At 46.5% G+C, this 27,244-nt stretch overlaps 1 protein-coding gene across 1 annotated transcript in view; it reads right to left on the reverse strand.

Annotated features, from left to right (window-relative positions):
* Positions 1 to 25,459, reverse strand: part of LOC124041063 (calcium/calmodulin-dependent 3',5'-cyclic nucleotide phosphodiesterase 1C-like) — a 55,442-nt gene extending 29,983 nt beyond the window's left edge. The window contains exons 1-6 of the mRNA XM_046358230.1: positions 25,284 to 25,459; positions 24,277 to 24,343; positions 23,442 to 23,558; positions 22,806 to 22,946; positions 12,863 to 12,963; positions 12,592 to 12,720 (exon numbers count right to left, since the gene is read on the reverse strand). Of these exons, the coding sequence (XP_046214186.1) occupies positions 12,592 to 12,720; positions 12,863 to 12,963; positions 22,806 to 22,946; positions 23,442 to 23,558; positions 24,277 to 24,343; positions 25,284 to 25,369 (641 nt within the window). The 5' untranslated portion in view covers positions 25,370 to 25,459. The remainder of the gene's footprint in view (positions 1 to 12,591; positions 12,721 to 12,862; positions 12,964 to 22,805; positions 22,947 to 23,441; positions 23,559 to 24,276; positions 24,344 to 25,283) is intronic.
* Positions 25,460 to 27,244: the final 1,785 nt, after the last annotated feature.

Genomic DNA, 27,244 nt, shown 5'->3' on the forward strand with positions numbered 1-27,244 from the left:
CTCCTATTACATGTTATTACACTCCTCCGTACTCCATGTGTAACTCTGTGTTGTTGTCTGTTCACACTGCTATGCTTTATCTTGGCCAGGTCGCAGTTGCAAATGAGAACTTGTTCTCAACTAGCCTACCTGGTTAAATAAAGGTGAAATAAATAAATAAAAAAATAAATAAAAATTACACTCCTATTACTCATATTACATGTTATTACACTCATATTAACACTATTACATGTTATTACACTCCTGTTACATGTTATTACACTCCTATTCCTCATATTACATGTTATTATACTCCCATTACTGATATTACATGTTATTACACTCCTATTACATGTTATTACACTCCTATTACATGTTATTACACTCCTATTACTCACATTACATGTTAGTACATGTTATTACACTCCTATTACTCATATTACATGTTATTACATGTTATTACACTCATATTGCTCCTGTTACATGTTATTACATGTTATTACACTCCTATTACTCATATTAAATGTTATTATACTCATATTACTCATATTACATGTTATTATACTCCTATTACTCATATTACATGTTATTACACTCCTATTACATGTTATTACACTCCTATTACATGTTATTACATGTTATTACACTCCTATTACTCATATTACATGTCATTACACTCCTATTACTCCTATTCCATGTTATTACACTCCTATTCCATGTTATTACACTCCTATTACATGTTATTACACTCCTATTACTCATATTACATGTTATTACATGTTATTACACTCCTATTACTCCTATTACATGTTATTACACTCCTATTACTCATATTACATGTTATTACATGTTATTACACTCCTATTACTCCTATTACATGTTATTACACTCCTATTACTCATATTACATGTTATTGCATGTTATTATACTCCTATTACATGTTATTACCTGTTATTACACTCCTATTACTCCTATTACATGTTATTACACTCCTATTACTCCTATTACATGTTATTACACTCCTAGTACTCATATGACATGTTATTACATGTTATTACACTCCTATCACTCCTATTACATGTTATTACACTCATATTACATGTTATTACACTCCTATTACTCCTATTACATGTTATTACATGTTATTACACTCCTATTACTCATATTACATGTTATTATACTCCTATTACATGTTATTACATGTTATTACACTCCTATTACTCATATTACATGTTATTATACTCCTATTACTCCTATTACAGATGCACAATCGAGAGCATCCTGGCGGGCTGTATCACCGCCTGGTACGGCAACTGCTCCGCCCTCAACCGTAAGGCTCTCCAGAGGGTAGTGAGGACTGCACAACGCATCACCGGGGGCAAACTACCTGCCCTCCAGGACACCTACACCACCCGTTGTTACAGGAAGGCCATAAAGATCATCAAGGACATCAACCACCCGAACCACTGCCTGTTCACCCCGCTATCATCCAGAAGGCGAGGTCAGTACAGGTGCATCAAAGCTGGGACCGAGAGACTGAAAAACAGCTTCTATCTCAAGGCCATCAGACTGTTAAATAGCCACCACTAACATTGAGTGGCTGCTGCCAACACACTGTCATTGACACTGACCCAACTCCAGCCATTTTAATAATGGGAATTGATGGGAAATGATGTAAATATATCACTAGCCACTTTAAACAATGCTACCTTATATAATGTTACTTACCCTACATTATTCATCTCATATGCATATGTATATACTGTACTCTACAACATCGACTGCATCCTTTGTAACACATGTATCACTAGCCACTTTAACTATGCCACTTTGTTTACTTTGTCTACACACTCATCTCATATGTATATACTGTACTCGATACCATCTACTGTATGCTGCTCTGTACCATCACTCATTCATATATCCTTATGTACATGTTCCTTATCCCCTTACACTGTGTATAAGACAGTAGTTTTGGAATTGTTAGTTAGATTACTTGTTGGTTATCACTGCATTGTCGGAACTAGAAGCACAAGCATTTCGCTACACTCGCATTAACATCTGCTAACCATGTGTATGTGACAAATAAAATTTGATTTGATTTGATTTGATTACATGTTATTACACTCATATTACATGTTATTACACTCCTATTACTCATATTACATGTTATTACACTCCTATTACATGTTATTACACTCCTATTACTCCTATTACATGTTATTACATGTTATTACACTCCTATTACTCATATTACATGTTATTACATGTTATTACACTCCTATTACTCATATTACATGTTATTATACTCCTATTACTCCTATTACATGTTATTACACTCATATTACTCATATTACATGTTATTACACTCCTAGTACTCATATTACATGTTATTACATGTTATTACACTCCTATCACTCCTATTACATGTTATTACACTCCTATTACATGTTATTACACTCCTATTACTCCTATTACATGTTATTACATGTTATTACACTCCTATTACTCATATTACATGTTGTTATTATACTCCTATTACATGTTATTACATGTTATTACACTCCTATTACTCATATTACATGTTATTATACTCCTATTACTCCTATTACATGTTATTACACTCATATTACTCATATTACATGTTATTACACTCCTATTACTCATATTACATGTTATTACACTCCTATTACTCATATGACATGTTATTACACTCCTATTACATGTTATTACACTCCTATTACATGTTATTACACTCCTATTACATGTTATTACACTCCTATTACTCATATTACATGTTATTACATGTTATTACACTCCTATTACTCATATTACATGTTATTACATGTTATTACAGTCCTATTACTCATATTACATGTTATTATACTCCCATTACTCATATTACATGTTATTATACTCCTATTACTCCTATTACATGTTATTACACTCCTATTACATGTTATTATACTCCTATTACTCCTATTACATGTTATTACACTCCTATTACATGTTATTAATTATTAATTAATTATTAATATCTAGTTAACAGAAGAAAGGAAGACAAAATAAGGACAAAAGAAGGACAGAAGAAAAAGGAAAAGAAAGAGGACAACAAAGTGAAACAGTCAGCACTTCTATTGCAACTTCGTATTTCGTCGTCCTAACGTAGTCTACACTGCTATCTGCCCAGCAGCTAGCCAGCTAGCAAACGTCCACCGTCTACCGAATAGCAGCACTGTAGAAACTATTACACTCAACTGAACGACTTGATTAGTGTAGTGTTAGCTAGCGACATAGTTGTCTTTGCTGTCTTCGTATCCAAGATAATTGTGTAGTTTAGAGCGTGTAGTCTTAGAGTGATTATCTTAATTTACCGAGGTTAGCTAGCCAGCTATTTGTCGTCCTTAACGTAGGAGACACTGCTAGCTAGCCAACAGCTAGCCAACGTCTACTGAATAGAACTTCCGCACTCAACAACCCGGTCGCATTCCGCTTCGCTCCACAGGTAGTATCACATTTTTCATTTCATTTCATTACAGCACAACGGTTTGATTTGTTTGATCGTAGCTAGCTACATAGCTAGCTACATAGCCGTCTGTGTATCAAAGATAATTGTGTAGTCTAGAGCGATTTTCTAGGTTAGCTAGCCAGCTATTGTCGTTCTTTTAACGCAACGTAACGTAATCAACACTGCTAGCTAGCCAGCTAGCCCCCGAATAGCAGCACTGTAGAAACTACTACACTCAACGGAACGACTTGATTAGTGTAGTGTCAACAACGCAGCCACTGTCAGCTAGCCTACAAAGTCAACAACGCAGCCACTGCCAGCTAGCCTACTTCAGCAGTACTGTATCATTTTTAATAATTTTAGTCAATAAGATTCTTGCTACATAAGCTTAACTTTCTGAACATTCGAGACGTGTAGTCCACTTGTCATTCCAATCTCCTTGCATTAGCGTAGCCTCTTCTGTAGCCTGTCAACTATGTGTCTGTCTATCCCTGTTCTCTCCTCTCTGCACAGACCATACAAACGCTCCACACCGCGTGGCCGCTGCCACCCTAATCTGGTGGTCCCAGCGCGCACGACCCACGTGGAGTTCCAGGTCTCCGGTAGCCTCTGGAACTGCCGATCTGCAGCCAACAAGGCAGAGTTCATCTCAGCCTATGCCTCCCTCCAGTCCCTCGACTTCTTGGCACTGACAGAAACATGGATCACCACAGATAACACTGCTACTCCTACTGCTCTCTCTTCGTCCGCCCACGTGTTCTCGCACACCCCGAGAGCTTCTGGTCAGCGGGGTGGTGGCATAGGGATCCTTATCTCTCCCATGTGGTCATTCTCTCTTTCTCCCCTTACCCATCTGTCTATCGCCTCCTTTGAATTTCATGCTGTCACAGTTACCAGCCCTTTCAAGCTTAACATCCTTATCATTTATCGCCCTCCAGGTCCCCTCGGAGAGTTCATCAATGAGCTTGATGCCTTGATAAGCTCCTTTCCTGAGGACGGCTCACCTCTCACAGTTCTGGGCGACTTTAACCTCCCCACGTCTACCTTTGACTCATTCCTCTCTGCCTCCTTCTTTCCACTCCTCTCCTCTTTTGACCTCACCCTCTCACCTTCCCCCCCTACTCACAAGGCAGGCAATACGCTCGACCTCATCTTTACTAGATGCTGTTCTTCCACTAACCTCATTGCAACTCCCCTCCAAGTCTCCGACCACTACCTTGTATCCTTTTCCCTCTCGCTCTCATCCAACACTTCCCACACTGCCCCTACTCGGATGGTATCGCGCCGTCCCAACCTTCGCTCTCTCTCCCCCGCTACTCAAATCAAATCAAATCAAATCAAATTTATTTATATAGCCCTTCGTACATCAGCTGATATCTCAAAGTGCTGTACAGAAACCCAGCCTAAAACCCCAAACAGCAAACAATGCAGGTGTAAAAGCACGGTGGCTAGGAAAAACTCCCTAGAAAGGCCAAAACCTAGGAAGAAACCTAGAGAGGAACCGGGCTATGTGGGGTGGCCAGTCCTCTTCTGGCTGTGCCGGGTAGAGAGTTATAACAGAAAATGACCAAGATGTTCAAATGTTCATAAATGACCAGCATGGTCAAATAATAATAAGGCAGAACAGTTGAAACTGGAGCAGCAGCACAGTCAGGTGGACTGGGGACAGCAAGGAGCCATCATGTCAGGTAGTCCTGGGGCACGGTCCTAGGGCTCAGGTCCTCCGAGAGAGAGAAAGAAAGAGAGAATTAGAGAGAGCATATGTGGGGTGGCCAGTCCTCTTCTGGCTGTGCCGGGTGGAGATTATAACAGAACGTGGCCAAGATGTTCAAATGTTCATAAATGACCAGCATGGTTGAATAATAGTAAGGCAGAACAGTTGAAACTGGAGCAGGAGCATGGCCAGGTGGACTGGGGACAGCAAGGAGTCCTCATGTCAGGTAGTCCTGGGACATGGTCCTAGGGCCCAGGCCAGTTGAAACTGGAGCAGCAGCATGGCCAGGTGGACTGGGGACAGCAAGGAGTCATCATGTCAGGTAGTCCTGGGGCATGGTTCTAGGGCTCAGGTCCTCCGAGAGAGAGAAAGAAGGAGAGAAGGAGAGAATTAGAGAACGCACACTTAGATTTACACAGGACACCGAATAGGACAGGAGAAGTACTCCAGATAAACAAACTGACCCTAGCCCCCCGACACATAAACTACTGCAGCATAAATACTGGAGGCTGAGACAGGAGGGGTCAGGAGACACTGTGGCCCCATCCGAGGACACCCCCGGACAGGGCCAAACAGGAAGGATATAACCCCACCCACTTTGCCAAAGCACAGCCCCCACACCACTAGAGGGAAATCTACAACCACCAACTTACCATCCTGAGACAAGGCCGAGTATAGCCCACAAAGATCTCCGACACGGTACAACCCAAAGGGGGGAAACCCAGACAGGCCGACCACAACAGTGAATCAACCCACCCAGGTGACGCACCCCCCCAGGGACGGCACGAGAGAGCCCCAGCAAGCCAGTGACTCAGCCCCGTAACAGGGTTAGAGGCAGAGAATCCCAGTGGAAAAGGGGAACCGGCCAGGCAGAGACAGCAAGGGCGGTTCGTTGCTCCAGAGCCTTTCCGTTCACCTTCCCACTCCTGGGCCAGACTACACTCAATCATATGACCCACTGAAGAGATGAGTCTTCAGTAAAGACTTAAAGGTTGAGACCGAGTTTGCGTCTCTGACATGGGTAGGCAGACCGTTCCATAAAAATGGAGCTCTATAGGAGAAAGCCCTGCCTCCAGCTGTTTGCTTAGAAATTCTAGGGACAATTAGGAGGCCTGCGTCTTGTGACCGTAGCGTACGTATCATGTCAGGACCAAATCAGAGAGGTAGGTAGGAGCAAGCCCATGTAATGCTTTGTAGGTTAGCAGTAAAACCTTGAAATCAGCCCTTGCTTTGACAGGAAGCCAGTGTAGAGAGGCTAGCACTGGAGTAATATGATCAAATTTTTTGGTTCTAGTCAGGATTCTAGCAGCCGTATTTAGCACTAACTGAAGTTTATTTAGTGCTTTATCCGGGTAGCCGGAAAATAGAGCATTGCAGTAGTCTAACCTAGAAGTGACAAAAGCATGGATTAATTTTTCTGCATCATTTTTGGACAGAAAGTTTCTGATTTTTGCAATGTTACGTAGATGGAAAAAAGCTGTCCTCGAAATGGTCTTGATATGTTCTTCAAAAGAGAGATCAGGGTCCAGAGTAACGCCGAGGTCCTTCACAGTTTTATTTGAGACGACTGTACAACCATTAAGATTAATTGTCAGATTCAACAGAAGATCTCTTTGTTTCTTGGGACCTAGAACAAGCATCTCTGTTTTGTCCGAGTTTAATAGTAGAAAGTTTGCAGCCATCCACTTCCTTATGTCTGAAACACATGCTTCTAGCGAGGGCAATTTTGGTGCTTCACCGTGTTTCATTGAAATGTACAGCTGTGTGTCATCCGCATAGCAGTGAAAGTTTACATTATGTTTTCAATAACATCCCCAAGAGGTAAAATATATAGTGAAAACAATAGTGGTCCTAAAACAGAACCTTGAGGAACACCGAAATGTACAGTTGATTTGTCAGAGGACAAACCATTCACAGAGACAAACTGATATCTTTCCGACAGATAAGACCTAAACCAGGCCAGAACATGTCCGTGTAGACCAATTTGGGTTTCCAATCTCTCCAAAAGAATGTGGTGATCGATGGTATCAAAAGCAGCACTAAGGTCTAGGAGCACGAGGACAGATGCAGAGCCTCGGTCCGATGCCATCAAAATGTCATTTACCACCTTCACAAGTGCCGTCTCAGTGCTATGATGGGGTCTAAAACCAGACTGAAGCATTTCGTATACATTGTTTGTCTTCAGGAAGGCAGTGAGTTGCTGCGCAACAGCCTTCTCTAAAATCTTTGAGAGGAATGGAAGATTTGATATAGGCCGATAGTTTTTATATTTTCTGGGTCAAGGTTTGGCTTTTTCAAGAGAGGCTTTATTACTGCCACTTTTAGTGAGTTTGGTACACATCCAGTGGATAGAGAGCCGTTTATTATGTTCAACATAGGAGGGCCAAGCACAGGAAGCAGCTCTTTCAGTAGTTTAGTTGGAATAGGGTCCAGTATACAGCTTGAAGGTTTAGAGGCCATGATTATTTTCATCATTGTGTCAAGAGATATAGTACTAAAACACTTGAGCGTCTCTCTTGATCCTAGGTCCTGGCAGAGTTGTGCAGACTCAGGACAACTGAGGTTTGGAGGAATACGCAGGTTTAAAGAGGAGTCCGTAATTTGCTTTCTAATAATCATAATCTTTTCCTCAAAGTTTCATGAATTTATCACTGCTAAAGTGCAAGTCATCCTCTCTTGGGGAATGCTGCTTTTTAGTTAGCTTTGCCACAGTATCAAAAGGAATTTCGGATTGTTCTTATTTTCCTCAATTAAGTTAGAAAAATAGGACGATCGAGCAGCAGTAAGGGCTCTTCGGTACTGCACGGTACCATCCTTCCAAGCTAGTCGGAAGACTTCCAGTTTGGTGTGGCGCCATTTCCGTTCCAATTTTCTGGAAGCTTGCTTCAGAGCTCGGGTATTTTCTGTGTACCATGGAGCTAGTTTCTTATGAGACATTTTTTTAGTTTTTAGGGGTGCAACTGCATCTAGGGTATTGCGCAAGGTTAAATTGAGATCCTCAGTTAGGTGGTTAACGGATTTTTGTCCTCTGGCGTCCTTGGGTAGGCAGAGGGAGTCTGGAAGGGCATCAAGGAATCTTTGTGTTGTCTGTGAATTTATAGCACGACTTTTGATGTTCCTTGGTTGGGGTCTGAGCAGATTATTTGTTGCAATTGCAAACGTAATAAAATGGTGGTCTGATAGTCCAGGATTATGAGGAAAAACATTAAGATCCACAACATTTATTCCATGGGACAAAACTAGGTCCAGCGTATGACTGTGAGAGTGAGTGGGTCCAGAGACATGTTGGACAAAACCCACTGAGTCGATGATGGCTCCAAAAGCCTTTTGGAGTGGGTCTGTGGACTTTTCCATGTGAATATTAAAGTCACCAAAGATTAGAATATTATCTGCAATGACTACAAGGTCTGATAGGAATTCAGGGAACTCAGTGAGAAACGCTGTATATGGCCCAGGAGGCCTGTAAACAGTAGCTATAAAAAGTGATTGAGTAGGCTGCATAGATTTCATGACTAGAAGCTCAAAAGAGGTCATTTTCTTTTTTTTTGTAAATTGAAATTTGCTATCGTAAATGTTAGCAACACCTCCGCCTTTGCGGGATGCACGGGGATATGGTCACTAGTGTAGCTTGAGGCCTCATTTAACACAGTAAATTCATCAGGCTTAAGCCATGTTTCAGTCAGGCCAATCACATCAAGATTATGATCAGTGATTAGTTCATTGACTATAATTGCCTTTGAAGTAAGGGATCTAACATTAAGTAGCCCTATTTTGAGATGTGAGGTATCATGATCTCTTTCAGTAATGACAGGAATGGAGGTGGTCTTTATCCTAGTGAGATTGCTAAGGCAAACACCGCCATGTTTAGTTTTGCCCAACCCAGGTCGAGGCACAGACACGGTCTCAATGGTGATAGCTAAGCTGACTACACTAACTATGCTAGTGGCAGACTCCACTATGCTGGCAGGCTGGCTAATAGCCTGCTGCCTGGCCTGCACCCTATTTCATTGTGGAGCTAGAGGAGTTAGAGCCCTGTCTATGTTGGCAGATAAGATGAGAGCACCCCTCCAGCTAGGATGGAGTCCGTCACTCCTCAGCAGGTCAGGCTTGGTCCTGTTTGTGGGCGAGTCCCAGAAAGAGGGCCAATTATCTACAAATTCTATCTTTTGGGAGGGGCAGAAAACAGTTTTCAACCAGCGATTGAGTTGTGAGACTCTGCTGTAGAGCTCATCACTCCCCTAACTGGGAGGGGCCAGAGACAATTACTCGATGCCGACACATCTTTCTAGCTGATATGCAGAAGCTATGTTGCGCTTGGTGATCTCTGACTGTTTCATCTAACATCGTTGGTGCCGACGTGGATAACAATATCTCTATACTCTCTACACTCGCCAGTTTTAGCTTTAGCCAGCACCATCTTCAGATTAGCCTTAACGTCGGTAGCCCTGCCCCGGGTAAACAGTGTATGATCGCTGGATGATTCAAGTCTAATACTGCGGGTAATGGAGTCGCCAATGACTAGAGTTTTCAATTTGTCAGAGCTAATGGTGGGAAGCTTCGGCGTCTCAGACCCCGTAACGGGAGGAGTAGAGACCAGAGAAGACTCGGCCTCTGACACCGACCCGCTGCTTAATGGGGAGAACCGGTTGAAAGTTTCTGTCTGCTGAATGAGCGACACCGGTTGAGCGTTCCTACAGCATTTCCTACCAGAAACCGTGAGAAAGTTGTCCGGCTGCGGGGACTGTGCCAGGGGATTTATACTACTATCTGTACTTACTGGTGGCACAGACGCTGTTTCATCCTTTCCTACACTGAAATTACCCTTGCCTAACGATTGCGTCTGAAGCTGGGCTTGCAGTACAGCTATCCTCGCCGTAAGGCGAGCACAGCGGCTGCAATTAGAAGGCATCATGTTAATGTTACTACTTAGCTTCGGCTGTTGGAGGTCCTGACGAATCGTGTCCAGATAAAGCGTCCGGAGTGAAAAAGTCGAGGAAAAAATAAATATATGAACGGTAATTAAAAAAGTGAAACCCGTAAAGTTGTCAGGTAGCAAAATAGGTTGGCAACAAAACGCACAGCAATTTGAAAACAAGCCTGCAAGCTACTCTCTCCTCTTCCATCCTATCATCTCTTCCCTCTGCTCAAACCTTCTCCAACCTATCTCCTGATTCTGCCTCCTCAAACCTCCTCTCCTCCCTTTCTGCATCCTTTGACTCTCTATGTCCCCTATCTTCCAGGCCGGCTCGGTCCTCCCCTCCCGCTCCGTGGCTTGACGACTCAATGCGAGCTCACAGAACAGGGCTCCGGAAGGCCGAGCGGAAATGGAGGAAAACTCGCCTCCCTGCGGACCTGGCATCCTTTCACTCCCTCCTCTCTACATTTTCCTCCTCTGTCTCTGCTGCTAAAGCCACTTTCTACCACTCTAAATTCCAAGCATCTGCCTCTAACCCTAGGAAGCTCTTTGCCACATTCTCCTCCCTCCTGAATCCTCCTCCCCCTCCCCCCTCCTCCCTCTCTGCAGATGACTTCGTCAACCATTTTGAAAAGAAGATCGACGACATCCGATCCTCGTTTGCTAAGTCAAACAACACCGCTGGTTCTGCTCACACTGCCCTACCCTGTGCTCTGACCTCTTTCTCCCCTCTCTCTCCAGATGAAATCTCGCGTCTTGTGACGGCCGGCCGCCCAACAACCTGCCCGCTCGACCCTATCCCCTCCTCTCTTCTCCAGACCATTTCCGGAGACCTTCTCCCTTACCTCACCTCGCTCAAACTTATCCCTGACCGCTGGCTACGTCCCTTCCGTCTTCAAGAGAGCGAGAGTTGCACCCCTTCTGAAAAAACCTACACTCGATCCCTCCGATGTCAACAACTACAGACCAGTATCCCTTCTTTCTTTTCTCTCCAAAACTCTTGAACGTGCCGTCCTTGGTCAGCTCTCCCGCTATCTCTCTCAGAATGACCTTCTTGATCCAAATCAGTCAGGTTTCAAGACTAGTCATTCAACTGAGACTGCTCTTCTCTGTATCACGGAGGCGCTCCGCACCGCTAAAGCTAACTCTCTCTCCTCTGCTCTCATCCTTCTAGACCTATCGGCTGCCTTCGATACTGTGAACCATCAGATCCTCCTCTCCACCCTCTCCGAGTTGGGCATCTCTGGCCCACGCTTGGATTGCGTCCTACCTGACAGGTCGCTCCTACCAGGTGGCGTGGCGAGAATCTGTCTCCTCACCACGCGCTCTCACCACTGGTGTCCCCAGGGCTCTGTTCTAGGCCCTCTCCTATTCTCGCTATACACCAAGTCACTTGGCTCTGTCATAACCTCACATGGTCTCTCCTATCATTGCTATGCAGACGACACACAATTAATCTTCTCCTTTCCCCCTTCTGATGACCAGGTGGCTGTCTGGCAGACATATCAGTGTGGATGACGGATCACCACCTCAAGCTGAACTTCGGCAAGACGGAGCTGCTCTTCCTCCCGGGGAAGGACTGCCCGTTCCATGATCTCGCCATCACGGTTGACAACTCCATTGTGTCCTCCTCCCAGAGCGCTAAGAACCTTGGCGTGATCCTGGACAACAAACTGTCGTTCTCAACTAATATCAAGGCCCCGTTCCTGTAGTTCATGCTCTACAACATCCGCAGAGTATAGCCTCACACAGGAAGCGGCGCAGGTCCTAATCCAGGCACTTGTCATCTCCCGTCTGGATTACTGCAACTCGCTGTTGGCTGGGCTCCCTGCCTGTGCCATTAAACCCCTACAACTCATCCAGAACGCCGCAGCCCGTCTAGTGTTCAACCTTCCCAAGTTCTCTCACGTCACCCCGCTCCTCCGCTCTCTCCACTGGCTTCCAGTTGAAGCTCGCATCCGCTACAAGACCATGGTGCTTGCCTACGGAGCTGTGAGGGGAACGGCACCTCAGTACCTCCAGGCTCTGATCAGGCCCTACACCCAAATAAGGGCACTGCGTTCATCCACCTCTGGCCTGCTCGCCTCCCTACCACTGAGGAAGTACAGTTCCTCAGCTCAGTCAAAACTGTTCGCTGACTCCCCAATGGTGGAACAAACTCCCTCACGACGCCAGGACAGCGGAGTCAATCACTACCTTCCGGAGACACCTGAAACCCCACCTCTTTAAGGAATACCTAGGATAGGATAAAGTAATCCTTCTCACCCCCCCCCTTAAAATATTTAGATGCACTATTGTAAAGTGGTTGTTCCACTGGATGTCATAAGGTGAATGCACCAATTTGTAAGTCGCTCTGGATAAGAGCGTCTGCTAAATGACTTAAATGTAAATGTAAATGTTATTACAGTCATATTACATTCTATTACACTCATATTACTCCTATGACATATGTATGACATTTCAAGAATGTCTCACCTCCAGTCGTCTTTAGACAGGTTGTATAGTATGTTGATCTCATCATCGTCCTGTAGGAGGCGGTATGCTGCGCTGACATGGTGGCTCTCGAGGACAGACTGGTCGTTGTACAGGATCGCTGTGTCTGATCTGGAGACACGTTCATAGTGTCACCTAACATATTTTCTTCCATTGAGAAACACTGAATTACTATTATATTTAACTCTGTGTGGCTAACCCCTAACCCTAACCCGTTAGATGGTCTGGATCTGTTAGATCAGTCATCTATTACCTGGTCTGGATGTGGAAATTGTTGGTGGTTCCAGTGTGTTCGTAGTCGTGAACCGCTGCTGCAAAGATCATCGCAAAGATCTCTAGCTCTGTCAACCAATGCTGCGCCCGACACCGTAGAAAGAGACCATAAAGAAAGAATAGAAAGGGAGAAGAGGGTGTGGAAATGACAAACTGAACAGTTGAACATTACATTCTGTTCTATCAGTCTCCTGTTATATCAGTCTCCTGTTCTATCAGTCTCCTGTTCTATCAGTCTCCTGTTCTATCAGTCTCCTGTTCTATCAGTCTCCTGTTCTATCAGTTCCTGTTCTATCAGTCTCCTGTTCTATCAGTTTCCTGTTCTATCAATCTCCTGTTCTATCAGTTTCCTGTTCTATCAATCTCCTGTTCTATCAGTCTCCTGTTCTATCAGTCTCCTGTTCTATCAGTCTCCTGTCTCCTGTTCTATCAGTCTCCTGTTCTATCAGTCTCCTGTTCTATCAGTCTCCTGTTCTATCAGTCTCCTGTTCTATCAGTCTCCTGTTCTATCAGTTTCCTGTTCTATCAATCTCCTGTTCTATCAGTCTCCTGTTCTATCAGTCTCCTGTTCTATCAGTCTCCTGTTCTATCAGTCTCCTGTTCTATCAGTCTCCTGTTCTATCAGTCTCATGTTATATCATTCTCCTGTTCTATCAGTCTCCTGTTCTATCAGTCTCCTGTTCTATCAGTTTCCTATTCAATCAGTCAAGTGGCTTCTAAACTCCCAAGCCATAAGACTCCTGAACATCTCGTAAAATGGCTACCCAGACTATTCACATTGCCCCCCTCCCCCACACCGCTGCTACTCTCTGTTGTTATCATCTATGCATAGTCCCTTGGGTACACTGCAGCATCCACCAAGAGGCTCTTGGGTACACTGCAGCATCCACCAAGAGGCTCTTGGGTACACTGCAGCATCCACCAAGAGGCTCTTGGGTACACTGCAGCATCCACCAAGGGGCTCTTGCTGCCAAGGGAATGCCTGACAGCTTTTTGACACTACAGTGAAAATGGTTAACTTTGTTATAGCAAGGCCAGAGAACACTTGTATATTTTGTGCATTTTTTATTTAACTAGGCAAGTCAGTTAAGAACAAATTCTTATTTTCAATGATGACCTAGGAACAGTGGGTTAACTGCCTGTTCAGGGACAGAACGACAGATTTGTACCTTGTCAGCTCAGGGATTTGAACTTGCAACCTTCTGGTTACTAGTCCAACACACTAACCACTAGGCTACCTTGCCACCCCTATAATGCAATGATATGGGCAGCAACCATGTAACGCTTTTACAACATACAGAAGTGCGCTGGTTATCAAGGGGCAAAATGTTGGCACGTTTTTTAATTGAGAGACAAGCTTAAAGTTTTCTTGACTGACCATAATTTCCCCCACCATAAGACCCCTGAACATCAGGCTTCTTAACAGCTTCTACCCCCAAGCAATAAGACTCCTGAACAACTAATCAAATGGCTACCCAGAGTATTCACATTGCCCCTCCCTTTTACGCTGCTGATACTCTGTTATTATCTATGCATAGTCAATTTAATAAATCTCCCTACATGTACATACTACCACAATTACTTTGACTAACCTGTGCCCCCGCATATTGACTCTGTACCGGTACCCCCTGTATATAGCCTCCACATTGACTCTGTTCCGGTACCCCCTGTATATAGCCTCCACATTGACTCTGTACCGTAATACCCTGTATATAGCCTCCACATTGACTCTGTACCGGTACCCCCTGTATATAGCCTCCACATTGACTCTGTACCGTAATACCCTGTATATAGCCTCCACATTGACTCTGTACCATAACACCCTGTATATAGTCTCCACATTGACTCTGTACCGGTACCCCCTGTATATAGCCTCCACATTGACTCTGTACTGGTACCCCTGTATATAGCCTCCACATAGACTCTGTACCATAACACCCTGTATATAGTCTCCACATTGACTCTGTACCAGTACCCCCTGTATATAGCCTCCACATTGACTCTGTATCGGTACCCCCTATATATAGCCTCCACATTGACTCTGTACCGGTACCCCCTGTATATAGCCTCCACATTGACTCTGTACCGGTACCCCCTATATATAGCCTCCACATTGACTCTGTACTGGTACCCCCTGTATATAGTCTCCACATTGACTCTGTACCGGTACCCCCTGTATATAGTCTCCACATTGACTCTGTACCAGTACCCCCTGTATATAGTCTCCACATTGACTCTGTACCAGTACCCCCTGTATATAGCCTCCACATTGACTCTGTACCGGTACCCCCTGTATATAGCCTCCACATAGACTCTGTACCATAACACCCTGTATATAGTCTCCACATTGACTCTGTACCGGTACCCCCTGTATATAGCCTCCACATTGACTCTGTACTGGTACCCCATGTATATAGCCTCCACATTGACTCTGTACCGGTACCCCCTGTATATAGCCTCCACATTGACTCTGTACCGGTACCCCCTGTATATAGCCTCCACATTGACTCTGTACCGTAATACCCTGTATATAGTCCCCACATTGACTCTGTACCGTAATACCCTGAATATAGCCTCCACATTGACTCTGTACCGGTACCCCCTGTATATAGCCTCCACATTGACTCTGTACCGGTACCCCCTGTATATAGCCTCCACATTGACTCTGTACCGGTACCCCCTGTATATAGCCTCCACATTGACTCTGTACCGTAATACCCTGTACATAGCCTCCACATTGACTCTGTACCGTAATACCCTGTATATAGTCCCCACATTGACTCTGTACCATAACACCCTGTATATAGTCTCCACATAGACTCTGTACCAGTAACACCCTGTATATAGCCTCCACATTGACTCTGTATCGGTACCCCCTGTATATAGCCTCCACATTGACTCTGTACTGGTACCCCATGTATATAGCCTCCACATTGACTCTGTACCGGTACCCCTATATATAGCCTCCACATTGACTCTGTACTGGTACCCCTGTATATAGTCTCCACATTGACTCTGTACCGGTACCCCCTGTATATAGTCTCCACATTGACTCTGTACCAGTACCCCCTGTATATAGTCTCCACATTGACTCTGTACCAGTACCCCCTGTATATAGCCTCCACATTGACTCTGTACCGGTACCCCTGTATATAGCCTCCACATAGACTCTGTACCATAACACCCTGTATATAGTCTCCACATTGACTCTGTACCGGTACCCCCTGTATATAGCCTCCACATTGACTCTGTACTGGTACCCCATGTATATAGCCTCCACATTGACTCTGTACCGGTACCCCCTGTATATAGCCTCCACATTGACTCTGTACCGTACCCCTGTATATAGCCTCCACATTGACTCTGTACCGTAATACCCTGTATATAGTCCCCACATTGACTCTGTACCGTGTACCCTGAATATAGCCTCCACATTGACTCTGTACCGGTACCCCCTGTATATAGCCTCCACATTGACTCTGTACCGGTACCCCCTGTATATAGCCTCCACATTGACTCTGTACCAGTACCCCCTGTATATAGCCTCCACATTGACTCTGTACCGTAATACCCTGTACATAGCCTCCACATTGACTCTGTACCGTAATACCCTGTATATAGTCCCCACATTGACTCTGTACCATAACACCCTGTATATAGTCTCCACATTGACTCTGTACCAGTACCCCCTGTATATAGCCTCCACATTGACTCTGTATCGGTACCCCCTATATATAGCCTCCACATTGACTCTGTACCGGTACCCCCTGTATATAGCCTCCACATTGACTCTGTACTGGTACCCCCTATATATAGCCTCCACATTGACTCTGTACTGGTACCCCCTGTATATAGTCTCCACATTGACTCTGTACCGGTACCCCCTGTATATAGTCTCCACATTGACTCTGTACCAGTACCCCCTGTATATAGTCTCCACATTGACTCTGTACCAGTACCCCCTGTATATAGCCTCCACATTGACTCTGTACCGGTACCCCCTGTATATAGCCTCCACATAGACTCTGTACCATAACACCCTGTATATAGTCTCCACATTGACTCTGTACCGGTACCCCCTGTATATAGCCTCCACATTGACTCTGTACTGGTACCCCATGTATATAGCCTCCACATTGACTCTGTACCGGTACCCCTGTATATAGCCTCCACATTGACTCTGTACCGGTACCCCTGTATATAGCCTCCACATTGACTCTGTACCGGTACCCTGTATATAGTCCCCACATTGACTCTGTACCGTAATACCCTGAATATAGCCTCCACATTGACTCTGTACCGGTACCCCCTGTATATAGCCTCCACATTGACTCTGTACCGGTACCCCCTGTATATAGCCTCCACATTGACTCTGTACCGGTACCCCCTGTATATAGCCTCCACATTGACTCTGTACCGTAATACCCTGTACATAGCCTCCACATTGACTCTGTACCGTAATACCCTGTATATAGTCCCCACATTGACTCTGTACCGGTACCCCCTGTATATAGCCTCCACATAGACTCTGTACCATAACACCCTGTATATAGTCTCCACATTGACTCTGTACCGGTACCCCCTGTATATAGCCTCCACATTGACTCTGTACTGGTACCCCATGTATATAGCCTCCACATTGACTCTGTACCGGTACCCCCTGTATATAGCCTCCACATTGACTCTGTACCATAACACCCTGTATATAGCCTCCACATTGACTCTGTACCGGTACCCCCTGTATATAGCCTCCACATTGACTCTGTACCGGTACCCCCTGTATATAGCCTCCACATCGACTCTGTACCGGTACCCCCTGTATATAGCCTCCACATTGACTCTGTACCGGTACCCCTGTATATAGCCTCCACATTGACTCTGTACTGGTACCCCTGTATATAGCCTCCACATTGACTCTGTACCGGTACCTCCTGTATATAGCCTCCACATTGACTCTGTACCGGTACCCCCTGTATATAGCCTCCACATTGACTCTGTACCGGTACCCCCTGTATATAGCCTCCACATTGACTCTGTACCGTAATACCCTGTATATAGCCTCCACATTGACTCTGTAACGGTACCCCCTGTATATAGCCTCCACATTGACTCTGTACCTGTACCCCCTGTATATAGTCTCCACATTGACTCTGTACCGGTACCCCCTGTATATAGCCTTCACATTGACTCTGTACCGATACCCCCTGTATATAGCCTCCACATTGACTCTGTACCATAACACCCTGTATATAGTCTCCACATTGACTCTGTACCGGTACCCCCTGTATATAGCCTCCACATTGACTCTGTACTGGTAACCCTGTATATAGCCTCCACATAGACTCTGTACCATAACACCCTGTATATAGCCTCCACATTGACTCTGTACCAGTACCCCCTGTATATAGCCTCCACATTGACTCTGTATCGGTACCCCCTATATATAGCCTCCACATTGACTCTGTACCGGTACCCCCTGAATATAGCCTCCACATTGACTCTGTACCGGTACCCCCTATATATAGCCTCCACATTGACTCTGTACTGGTACCCCCTGTATATAGTCTCCACATTGACTCTGTACCGGTACCCCCTGTATATAGTCTCCACATTGACTCTGTACCAGTACCCCCTGTATATAGTCTCCACATTGACTCTGTACCAGTACCCCCTGTATATAGCCTCCACATTGACTCTGTACCGGTACCCCCTGTATATAGCCTCCACATAGACTCTGTACCATAACACCCTGTATATAGTCTCCACATTGACTCTGTACCGGTACCCCCTGTATATAGCCTTCACATTGACTCTGTACCGGTACCCCTGTATATAGCCTCCACATTGACTCTGTACCATAACACCCTGTATATAGTCTCCACATTGACTCTGTACCGGTACCCCCTGTATATAGCCTCCACATTGACTCTGTACTGGTACCCCTGTATATAGCCTCCACATAGACTCTGTACCATAACACCCTGTATATAGTCTCCACATTGACTCTGTACCAGTACCCCCTGTATATAGCCTCCACATTGACTCTGTATCGGTACCCCTATATATAGCCTCCACATTGACTCTGTACCGGTACCCCCTGTATATAGCCTCCACATTGACTCTGTACCGGTACCCCCTATATATAGCCTCCACATTGACTCTGTACCAGTACCCCCTGTATATAGCCTCCACATTGACTCTGTATCGGTACCCCCTATATATAGCCTCCACATTGACTCTGTACCGGTACCCCCTGTATATAGCCTCCACATTGACTCTGTACCGGTACCCCCTATATATAGCCTCCACATTGACTCTGTACTGGTACCCCCTGTATATAGTCTCCACATTGACTCTGTACCGGTACCCCCTGTATATAGTCTCCACATTGACTCTGTACCAGTACCCCCTGTATATAGCCTCCACATTGACTCTGTACCGGTACCCCCTGTATATAGCCTCCACATAGACTCTGTACCATAACACCCTGTATATAGTCTCCACATTGACTCTGTACCGGTACCCCCTGTATATAGCCTCCACATTGACTCTGTACTGGTACCCCATGTATATAGCCTCCACATTGACTCTGTACCGGTACCCCTGTATATAGCCTCCACATTGACTCTGTACCGGTACCCCCTGTATATAGCCTCCACATTGACTCTGTACCGTAATACCCTGTATATAGTCCCCACATTGACTCTGTACCGTAATACCCTGAATATAGCCTCCACATTGACTCTGTACCGGTACCCCCTGTATATAGCCTCCACATTGACTCTGTACCGTAATACCCTGTATATAGTCCCCACATTGACTCTGTACCGTAATACCCTGAATATAGCCTCCACATTGACTCTGTACCGGTACCCCCTGTATATAGCCTCCACATTGACTCTGTACTGGTACCCCCTGTATATAGCCTCCACATTGACTCTGTACCGGTACCTCCTGTATATAGCCTCCACATTGACTCTGTACCGGTACCCCCTGTATATAGCCTCCACATTGACTCTGTACCGGTACCCCCTGTATATAGCCTCCACATTGACTCTGTACCGTAATACCCTGTATATAGCCTCCACATTGACTCTGTAACGGTACCCCCTGTATATAGCCTCCACATTGACTCTGTACCTGTACCCCCTGTATATAGTCTCCACATTGACTCTGTACCGGTACTCCCTGTATATAGTCTCCACATTGACTCTGTACCGTAATGCCCTGTATATAGCCTCTACATTGACTCTGTACCGGTACCCCCTGTATATAGCCTCCACATTGACTCTGTACTGGTACCCCCTGTATATAGCCTCCACATAGACTCTGTACCATAACACCCTGTATATAGTCTCCACATTGACTCTGTACCGGTACCCCCTGTATATAGCCTCCACATTGACTCTGTACTGGTACCCCATGTATATAGCCTCCACATTGACTCTGTACCGGTACCCCCTGTATATAGCCTCCACATTGACTCTGTACCGGTACCCCCTGTATATAGCCTCCACATTGACTCTGTACCGGTACCCCCTGTATATAGCCTCCACATTGACTCTGTACCGGTACCCCCTGTATATAGCCTCCACATCGACTCTGTACCGGTACCCCCTGTATATAGCCTCCACATTGACTCTGTACCGTAATGCCCTGTATATAGCCTCCACATTGACTCTGTACCGGTACCTCCTGTATATAGCCTCCACATTGACTCTGTACCGTAATACCCTGTATATAGTCTCCACATTGACTCTGTACCGTAATACCCTGTATATAGCCTCCACATTGACTCTGTACCGTAACACCCTGTATATAGCCTCCACATTGATTCTGTACCGTAATACCCTGTATATAGTCTCCACATTGACTCTGTACCGTAACACCCTGTATATAGCCTCCACATTGACTCTGTACCGTAATACCCTGTATATAGTCTCCACATTGACTCTGTACCTTAATACCCTGTATATAGCCTCCACATTGACTCTGTACCGGTACCCCCTGTATATAGCCTCCACATTGACTCTGTACCGGTACCCCCTGTATATAGCCTCCACATTGACTCTGTACCGTAATACCCTGTATATAGTCCCCACATTGACTCTGTACCGTAACACCCTGTATATAGCCTCCACATTGACTCTGTACCGTAATACCCTGTATATAGCCTCCACATTGACTCTGTACCGTAATACCCTGTATATAGCCTCCACATTGACTCTGTACCGGTACCCCCTGTATATAGCCTCCACATTGACTCTGTACCGGTACCCCCTGTATATAGCCTCCACATTGACTCTGTACCGTAATACCCTGTATATAGTCCCCACATTGACTCTGTACCGTAATACCCTGTATATAGCCTCCACATTGACTCTGTACCGGTACCCCCTGTATATAGCCTCCACATTGACTCTGTACCGTAATACCCTGTATATAGTCCCCACATTGACTCTGTACCGGTACCCCCTGTATATAGCCTCCACATTGACTCTGTACCGGTACCCCCTGTATATAGCCTCCACATTGACTCTGTACCGTAATACCCTGTATATAGTCCCCACATTGACTCTGTACCGGTACCCCCTGTATATAGCCTCCACATTGACTCTGTACCGTAATACCCTGTATATAGTCCCCACATTGACTCTGTACCGTAATACCCTGTATATAGTCCCCACATTGACTCTGTACCGTAATACCCTGTATATAGTCCCCACATTGACTCTGTACCGTAATACCCTGTATATAGCCTCCACATTGACCCTGTACCGTAATACCCTGTATATAGCCTCCACATTGACCCTGTACCGTAATACCCTGTATATAGCCCCCACATTGACTCTGTACCGGTACCCCCTGTATATAGCCTCCACATTGACTCTGTACCGTAATGCCCTGTATATAGCCTCCACATTGACTCTGTACCGTAATACCCTGTATATAGTCCCCACATTGACTCTGTACCGGTACCCCCTGTATATAGCCTCCACATTGACTCTGTACCGTAATGCCCTGTATATAGCCTCCACATTGACTCTGTACCGTAACACCCTGTATATAGCCTCCACATTGACTCTGTACCGTAATACCCTGTATATAGCCTCCACATTGACTCTGTACTGGTACCCCCTGTATATAGCCTCCACATTGACTCTGTACCGTAATACCCTGTATATAGCCTCCACATTGACTCTGTACCGGTACCCCCTGTATATAGCCTCCACATTGACTCTGTACCGTAACACCCTGTATATAGTCCCCACATTGACTCTGTACCGTAATACCCTGTATATAGTCCCCACATTGACTCTGTACCGTAATGCCCTGTATATAGCCTCCACATTGACTCTGTACCGTAACACCCTGTATATAGCCTCCACATTGACTCTGTACCGTAATACCCTGTATATAGCCTCCACATTGACTCTGTACTGGTACCCCCTGTATATAGCCTCCACATTGACTCTGTACCGTAATACCCTGTATATAGCCTCCACATTGACTCTGTACCGTAACACCCTGTATATAGCCTCCATATTGACTCTGTATTTTGCCTTATTATTGTTATTTATTGCTGCTCTTTAGTTATTTGTTATTCTTATATCTAACTTTTTGGGGTATTTTATTAAAACTGGTTAAGGTGTATTTGGTGTGTGTGGGGGGGTTAACGTGTGTGTGTGTGTGTGTGTGTGTGTGTGTGTGTGTGTGTGTGTGTGTGTGTGTGTGTGTGTGTGTGTGTGTGTGTGTGTGTGTGTGTGTGTGTGTGTGTGTGTGTGTGTGTGTGTGTGTGTGTGTGTGTGTGTGTGTGTGTGTATGTGTGTATGTGTATGTGTATGTGTATGGTGTGTGTGTGTGTGTGTATGTGTATGTGTATGTGTATGTGTATGGTGTGTGTGTGTGTGTGTGTATCTCACCACGATGCCAGTCTTCAGCAGTAGGTAGTGTATTGTCTGTATGACGTCAGCAGCATGCATCAGGTTATGGTAGGGGTTGTTGTGTTTACCGTAGCCCACCTCCAGAGCTTCTACGAACGAGAACACCGCTGAGACCGGGATCTGAGTAGAGGACACACACACAATCATGCCATACACACACAAACACGTACACAATCATGCCATACACACAGACACACGCCACACACACACACGACACACACACCATACACACACACACGCACACAATCATGCCATACACACACACACACGCCACACACACACGACACACACACCATACACACACACACACACACACCATACACACACACACACACACACACATACACACACACACACACGCCACACATACACACACACAAACACACACGCCATACACACACACATAGATGAGAAACAGTAGCGATGAAAGGACATACTGCTGGAGCTCTGTAGGAAAGAAGGAATGGGGGGACTTGTTTTCTTTAGGTCCAAGAGTACAGCGTTATTTCCTGTGTTTGTAGTTGGGTCAGTTGGAGAACATAAAACAGAAGGGTGACATTTTGAACAATCATTCAAAATGTATATTATCCCATGTTACTGCAACTCGCATTGTACCTTGAATCTGCTGATGAGGTCGTATCTGGTCAGTAGTTCAAAGAAGATGAACTTGAGGGCGTGGTCTCCACTGGCCTCGTTCAGAGCAAACACATCAAACGACCACTTATCAACGTGCTGCAGGGAGCATTATAAAGACACAATATTAAAAACAGGAGAGGCACACAGACAGACAGACAGACAGACAGACAGACAGACAGACAGACAGACAGACAGACAGACAGACAGACAGACAGACAGACAGACAGACAGACAGACAGACAGACAGACAGACAGACAGACAGACAGACAGACAGACAGACAGACAGACAGACAGACAGACAGACAGACAGACAGACAGACAGACAGACAGACAGACAGACAACATATTAATGTGATGGGAGGAGACAGACAGACAGACAGACAGACAGACAGACAGACAGACAGACAGACAGACAGACAGACAGACAGACAGACAGACAGACAGACAGACAGACAGACAGACAGACAACATATTAATGTGATGGGAGAGACAGACAGACAGACAGACAGACAGACAGACAGACAGACAGACAGACAGACAGACAGACAGACAGACAGACAGACAGACAGACAGACAGACAGACAGACAGACAGACAGACAGACAGACAGACAGACAGACAGACAGACAGACAGACAGACAGACAACATATTAATGTGATAGGAGGAGACAGAAGGACAGACAGACAACATATTAATGTGTTGTGTCTATCTGTCTGTCCTGTCTCCTCCCAACACGTTTGTTTTGTCGTTAAGACAAAAAGTTTTTTTCTCTTAGTAGGCTCTGTTTAATATTCTGCACTGTGTATGTGTTACCTTCAGTACTGCTACAACTGTAGTAGGAGAGCTCACTCCCACCATGCTAGAGGTACGTCTATACATCCTGGGACAGAGAGAAACACATCAACACCTTACACACCACTCCCTGAGTGTTACACACCACTCCCTGAGTGATACACACCACTCCCACCATGCTAGAGGTACGTCTATACATCCTGGGACAGAGAGAAACACATCAACACCTTACACCACCACTCACCCACTCCCACCATGAGTGTTATCCTGGGACAGAGAAAACACATCAACACCTTACACCACTCCCCTGAGTGAAACACATCAACACCTTACACACCACTCCCTGAGTGTTACACACCACTCCCACCATGCTAGAGGTACGTCTATACATCCTGGGACAGAGAGAAACACATCAACACCTTACACACCACTCCCTGAGTGTTACACACCACTCCCTGAGTGTTACACACCACTCCCACCATGCTAGAGGTACGTCTATACATCCTGGGACAGAGAGAAACACATCAACACCTTACACACCACTCCCTGAGTGTTACACACCACTCCCTGAGTGTCTGTCTTTATAGTGCACTACTTTAGACCAGAGCCCTATTCCCTACATAGTGCTCTGCCTTAGACCAGGGCCCTATTCCCTATATAGTGCATTACCTTAGACCAGAGCCCTATTCCCTACATAGTGCTCTGCCTTAGACCAGGGCCCTATTCCCTATATAGTGCACTACCTTAGACCAGGGTTCTATACCCTATATAGTGCACTACTTTAGACCAGGTTCCTATACCCTACATAGTGCACTACTTTAGACCAGACTCACCAGAGCGCTATGGTCCCTGGTCAAAAGGAGTGCACTATGTAGGGAATGTAAATGTAAATGAATAGGGTGCCATTTGTGATACTAGAGGGTCTGGTGAGGTCTGCTTTATAAAAATACTACAGGGAAGCTAGAGGTGTGTGTGTGTGTAATTTCTCCTCACTGTGTGTATGTGTGTCTATGTATGAGTAAGTTTACCTCTCTACGAAGATACCAGCCTGCACAGCGTGTACGATGCTCCTGAAGCGTGGTTTCTCCTCGGTCTGCGGCAGCATCAAACCCATCTGACGGGTGAATGTAGAGGCCAACCAATCACGCACCTCTGAAGGCACATACTCTGATTGGATATCGCTGAGCTCTTCCTCTGTATCCACCAATCTCCTGGAGGGAGAGAGGGAGAGAGGGAGGAGGGAGGAGGGAGAGAGGGAGGGAGGAGGGAGAAGGGTGGAGGGATAGAGGGAGGAGGGAGGGAGGGTGGAGGGAGGAGGGAAGAGGGACAGAGGGAGAGAGGGAGGAGGGTGGAGGGAGGAGGGAGAGAGGGAGGAGGGAGGGAGGGAAGAGGGAGGAGGGAGAGAGGCAGGAAGGAGGAGGGAGGAGGGAAGGAGGGAAGAGGGAGGAGGGAAGAGGGAGGAGGGAGAGAGGCAGGAAGGAGGAGGGAAGAGGGAGGAGGGAGGAGGGAAGAGGGAGGAGGGAGAGTGGCAGGAAGGAGGAGGGAAGAGGGAGGAGGGAGGAGGGAAGAGGGAAGAGGGTGGAGGGAGAGAGGGTGGAGGGGGAGAGGGAGGAGGGAAGAGGGAAGAGGGTGGAGGGAGAGAGGGTGGAGGGAGAGAGGGAGGAGGGAAGAGGGAAGAGGGAAGAGGGAGGAGGGTAGTTGACCTTTTACTAGTCAGATGATATAGTGATAGATCAATCTAGAGGGTCCCAGTCAGTCAGATGATATAGTGATAGATCAATCTAGAGGGTTCCAGTCAGTCAGATGATATGGTGATAGATCAATCTAGAGGGTTCAATATTTGGGGATGGGGGCACACTGGGAGGTTGGCGGAGCTAACTCCCCGTGCTCACGGCAAGGTGCGTGGTACTGGTCAGGCACCGTGTTATGCGGTAAAACGCATGGTGTCTCCAGTGCGCGTGCACAGCCCAGTGCGCTCGGGGCCAGCTCTCCGCAAGTGCCACACTAGAGTGGGCATCCAGCCAGGGAAAATTGTGCCAGCTTAGCGCTCTTGGTCTCCGGTGCGCCGTTTCGGCCCAGGGTATCCTGCGCCGGCTCTGTGCACTGTGTCTCAGGTGTGCTGTGACAGCTCAGTACGTCCTGTGCCTGTGCCCCGCACGTGCCGGGCTAAAGTGGGCATTCAGCCATGAGGAGCGGTGCAAGTTCTAGAGCACCAGAGCTCCAGTGCTCTCCCACAGCACGGTTCCATTTGTGCCTGCGCTCTGGAGGTGCCAGGCTAAAGTGGGCACTCAGCCTGGAAGAGTGGTGCCAAGGATAAGCACCAGATCCGGAGCCTGCAGCGACGGTCTCCAGTTCGGAGCCTGCAGCGAGAGTCTCCAGTCCCGAGCCTGCAGCGAGAGTCTCCAGTCCGGAGCCTGCAGCGAGAGTCTCCAGTCCGGAGCCTGCGGCGACGGTCTCCAGTCCGGAGCCTACAGCGAGAGTCTCCAGTCCGGAGCCTGCAGCGAGAGTCTCCAGTCCGGAGCCTGCAGCGAGAGTCTCCAGTCCGGAGCCTGCAGCGACGGTCTCCAGTCCGGAGCCTGCAGCGAGAGTCTCCAGTCCGGAGCCTGCAGCGAGAGTCTCCAGTCCGGAGCCTGCAGCGAGAGTCTTCAGTCCGGAGCCTGCAGCGAGAGTCTCCAGTCCGGAGCCTGCAGCGAGAGTCTCCAGTCCGGAGCCTGCAGCGAGAGTCTCCAGTCCGGAGCCTGCAGCGACGGTCTCCAGTCCGGAGCCTGCAGCGACGGTACCCAGTCCGGAGCCTGCAGCGACGGTCTCCAGTCCGGAGCCTGCAGCGAGAGTCTCCAGTCCGGGGCCTGCAGCGGCGGTCCCCAGTCCGAAGCCGCAAGCACCCTTCCCCAGTCCGGGGCCTGCAACGAGGGTCCCCAGTCCAGACCCTGCAACGACGGTCCCCAGTCCGAAGCCGCAAGCAACGGTCCCCAGTCCAGGGCCTGCAACG

This window comes from Oncorhynchus gorbuscha, linkage group LG08, assembly GCF_021184085.1.
Source record: "Oncorhynchus gorbuscha isolate QuinsamMale2020 ecotype Even-year linkage group LG08, OgorEven_v1.0, whole genome shotgun sequence".
In the NCBI taxonomy this organism is placed as follows: Eukaryota; Metazoa; Chordata; class Actinopteri; order Salmoniformes; family Salmonidae; genus Oncorhynchus; species Oncorhynchus gorbuscha.